Below are 4,058 nucleotides of genomic sequence, written 5' to 3' on the forward strand. Positions count from 1 at the left end.
GCACGCAGGGATCCGCGGTCCCCGATGCACCGCTTTCTGAAGAGTCCGAGGGTTCCCCGAGGCAACGGGGTTTAATTTGATAGGAGAAAAAACGGGGAAACTGTTGCATTACCATGCCCACCACACTGTCCCGCCGCAATTACTCCTTACAACGGAGTATCTCATTAGAGAGCAATTAGAGCTAGCACATGACTGGTTTAAAAACCCGGCTGGCCACGGCGATACAGAAAGGGTGGTAAGAAGGCACGGTCGGTTGGAGAGCTAGCTCTCAGTGTAGGCTCTGCCCAGAGTTTCCACCTCAGGCGGGCTCACCCGTGCCCGAGATGGCCAGGAAGGGGGAGACCTTCCCGAAACGCGACAGTGACCTTTCAAAAAAAACAGAAAAAAAAGAATAAATCAAGGGCTAAAGTTGACGAGGAGAGCGCACGCAGGTAGAGTTGAAGTGTCCTCCGTTTACTTGTGCAGGCTCTCCGGCAAGCCCCGTGTGTGTGCCAGGGGCAGAACGCGCTGTTCCCTGGTGGTCGCCCCTTCCCGGGGGCACAATCTATTACAAACCGTAACGCTCTGAATGTGAGCAGCTCCGTTCCACCATCCTCAGAGAGGCTGTGTTTTTTTACATCACTGAGTGAAAGGCTTCATATGCTGTTACCCCCCCACCTCTAAACCCTTTCGGTCACTTAACTCTTTCCTCCCCGAAGGACCCCATTCCCTTCTCCCTCAGGCTCAAGGAAGTCAAGGGGAGTTACCTTTCCTGGGAAGAAACCACAGCTCCCTCCAGCCCCAGCGGGAGCGGGTTCCTGTCACAGCCACTTGCTGCCGCGTTAGTGCAGCAGGCCCGTCATTTTTGCCGCAGACAAGCCCTTGCGTTCAAGTCCTCGGTGCCGAGAGAAGGTGAGACACACTAAGCTTCTCCCAGCTCAAGAACCGGGGCGGGGGGGACGGGCGGGGGTATCTTCTTGCATGCCCAGTTTCTAACCTCACCTTCCACGTGCAGGGCAAGGCCGACGAAGCCTGGCAAGGTACTCGAGCGGCACTGTTGGACATTTTAGGGGAGCAGTATCGCTTTCCAGGGGGACGTGCGTTCTGCAAGCACGGCGAGGAACCGGAGCACTGCGGGCGGCCGGAGAGGTGGCGGGTCCTGCCCGTACACCCACCCGTGCCCGCCCGGGAGCCCACGGGGAGTGGGTGATTCACACCGTGGGTGCGGCTCTAAAGAGGGAGAGACTGTCCTTAGAGGAGTAAACGAAGGAAATATATGTCCCCTGTCCTGCCTCCAATCACACGGTTCGTGCTTCTGCTACGTGGGTCTGACTCTTCTGGCCTTCATCTCGCTAAAGTCAGTGGTGCGTTTTAACTCCAGGATCGGGTTATTTTATGAAATTACGGGGAGGGGAGGAAAACACTAACACAAAGAGCTTTATTTTACAATCCAAGAAATCCATCTGTTCTTATATACAGTATCACATTCCACCATTTAAATATATATGTTATGTTTACAAAAGAAAAGACAGTACTGAAATTATTTACAGGAACGAAATGAGGCGGGAACTCTTTAAATATGACTCACATGAAAGGCAACCAACAGCTTCACTCAGACAGGAATGAACTTCCCGGTGAGTCTCAGACAAAGCGGATCACCGGTACACAGGTAAGTATCTTAAATTTTAAAAAAAGGGAAAAAAAGAAAAAAAAAGGGGGGGGGGGGGGAAAAGGAAGGGTGGTCTATGCAACACAATTTAAAGAAAACAAAATTCGGGAAAAGAAAGAAGGCAAGGGGTAAGCCTGGCTGGAGTCAGTGGGAGCCATTTCCTTTGGGGTGGGTGTACCTTGATTCGATCTTAAAAAGGCCCCTGCTTGGGCTTTCCACTGTGTGAATTTGCTTCGTTTCTTAGTTTAGAGGAAAGAGGGTGGGGGCTCCGTCTCCGTTAAATATACTACCACAAAACCGGGTTTATTTCTCCACCGCTTCCTCCGCGCTGGGCAGTTTGGGCTCGTCGGAAGAAATACTGTCCACTATTGAAGAGAGGCAGCGAAGGCTGCTGGAGGCCGACGACTCGACAACGGAGACGCCTGCTCAACGAGAGAAAAGGCATTAAAGAGCAGACCGCTCCTCCTCGCCGGGCCTGTGGCGCGGGGCTCGCGGCTGCCGGAGGGCCCGGGCACAGGAGGGAGCGTGGGAGCCGCAGCGCCGGGGCCGCGGCCGTCGGGGCGGGGGAAGGGGGCTCGGGCCCGCGGCCGGAGGGCGAGCAGGGCCGGCAGGGCTGCGAGCGGGGCCCGCGGGGTGAGTTACCTTCCTTGGGGCTGACTCCTAGGGCTCGGGAATGGTCAGAAACGCTTTGCCAGTCGGAGCTGCAGGTGCTCAGGAAGTCCGAACTGGGGATCTGCGGCACACAGGCGGGGGCGGGAGCGGGGAGACACGGGGAGAGGACGCGTGTTAGAGGGGCGGCCGCGGCTCCCCGGGCCGGACCGGGCAGGCAGACCTCTGGAGGCCCGAGGACTGGCAGGTTCCCCGAGGAGCGCCCGCCGGCCCTCCCGGCCCCCGCAGCGGCCTTGCCGAAGAGGAGGAGGAGGGAGGGGACGGCGCGGCGGCGCTGCCGTGGCGGCGGAGGGGCCAAGCGGCAGTGCTTACATTTCCCTGCTTGGGGCTGAAGCTGAAGGGGTCCCCCCCGATCTCCTGCATTTTCTCCTGCTGATCCAGCCTGTGCAAGAGGTCCTGCAGCCTCTCGATGTAGCTGATGGCGCTCCTCAGTATCTCCACCTTGGGCAGCCTCTGGTTGGGGTTCGCCACAGTCCGCCTTTTCAGAGCCTCGAAGGCTTCGTTGATCTTCTTCAGCCTTCTCCTCTCCCGCAGGGTGGCTGCTTTCCGTCTGTCCGTGGGAGCCGACTTTCTCTTGCAAGTTTTACAAGCCCAGATCAAACACTGGCCGGGGAAGTGAGGGGGTTGTAGTCCCGGGGGTGCCAGCACATGCTCCTCTCCGCTGCTGTCACTGCCAGCCTCTGGCTGCATTTGGTCCTGACATGGAGACAAGGTGCCATCGCTGCCTGGGTACAGCGGGGATCCCTCAGCCATCTCCAGCTGCTGCAGGGCTCCATTCTCCCCGTCCAAGTAGAAGAAATAGGAGCCAGTTTCAAAAAGGTCCATCATGCTGTCCCTCGGCCTCTCTGCCTGCTTGAGTTGGGTGGCAGTCTCAAAAACACCCCGAGGAACAACCCAGATGGAATTTAATTAGTGCAGTGACATAAGTCCCCCCTGCTTTATATAGGAGCTGCTGAAACCCTATCCAACTTTTAGCTGTCGCGGTGTATCACCCTCCAAAACTGATTCCAGCCAGTCTCCCCGGCGCTGTCCTGAGAACATCTCCTATTTAGAAGGGGGGGGGGGGGGGGGACGGGACAGGACGGGACACGAGAGGTGGGAGACAAATCAGAAAAAAAAAAATTTAAAAAGAACAAAAACAACCGTAAAAAAAATACAACCCAACTTTCCACCCTCCTCCGAAAGCCCGTGAGTTCGGGGTGCAGTGAAGGGACGCGAGGTGGGGGGTCGGGAGCAGCGGCCCGGCGCGGCGGGCGGCCCCGGCCCCGCTGCCGAGCCCTCGGGGGCGCAGCTGGAGGACAAAGGCGCGGGGCTGCGCAGGGAGCCCTCCCCCAGCCCATCCTCACACCCCCGGCGCACGCTCCCTGCCCGGGGCTAAGTATAGATCTATAAGGAGAGATTTCAAAGGCAGCCATTACTTTCCAAATAGGCGGGTTAATATTTTCAGAAGAAGCCCCTGCTATTTTCCCCCCTCCCCGCCCCCTTCCCCTTGAAGCACGCCATTCCTGTGACCCAAGCCACTCGGGCCAGCCCAAGGTTAGGAGCCAAGCTCGCTGTTCCTCCACACATGGGGAAGGTTGCCAAGGCAGAGCTGGGCTGCGATGATGAGGCACCCACAGACAGTGCCCCTCGGCTTAGCCTTTCAGTCTGAACTTTCCCACGTTGCCCATGAGGTGACAGGAGTGATTCCAGGTGACTGGGTTGCAGTGTGACGGGGCTCTCTGGACAGCCCTTGTCCTTG

The 4,058-nt window shown here is 57.6% G+C and overlaps 1 protein-coding gene across 1 annotated transcript; it reads right to left on the minus strand.

The window, feature by feature from the left end:
• Positions 1 to 1,397: 1,397 nt before the first annotated feature.
• Positions 1,398 to 3,668, minus strand: MYF6 (myogenic factor 6). Its single transcript, XM_042017555.1, has 3 exons — positions 2,630 to 3,668; positions 2,291 to 2,381; positions 1,398 to 2,070 (listed from the first exon to the last, which is right to left on the minus strand). Exons 1-3 carry the CDS (start codon positions 3,143 to 3,145, stop codon positions 1,952 to 1,954), a joined length of 726 nt encoding a protein of 241 aa, XP_041873489.1. The 5' UTR covers positions 3,146 to 3,668; the 3' UTR covers positions 1,398 to 1,951.
• Positions 3,669 to 4,058: the final 390 nt, after the last annotated feature.

This window comes from Corvus kubaryi, unplaced genomic scaffold (assembly GCF_017639235.1).
Source record: "Corvus kubaryi isolate FWS band 111438036 unplaced genomic scaffold, C.kubaryi_AGA036_p1.0 137, whole genome shotgun sequence".
Classification (NCBI taxonomy): Eukaryota; Metazoa; Chordata; class Aves; order Passeriformes; family Corvidae; genus Corvus; species Corvus kubaryi.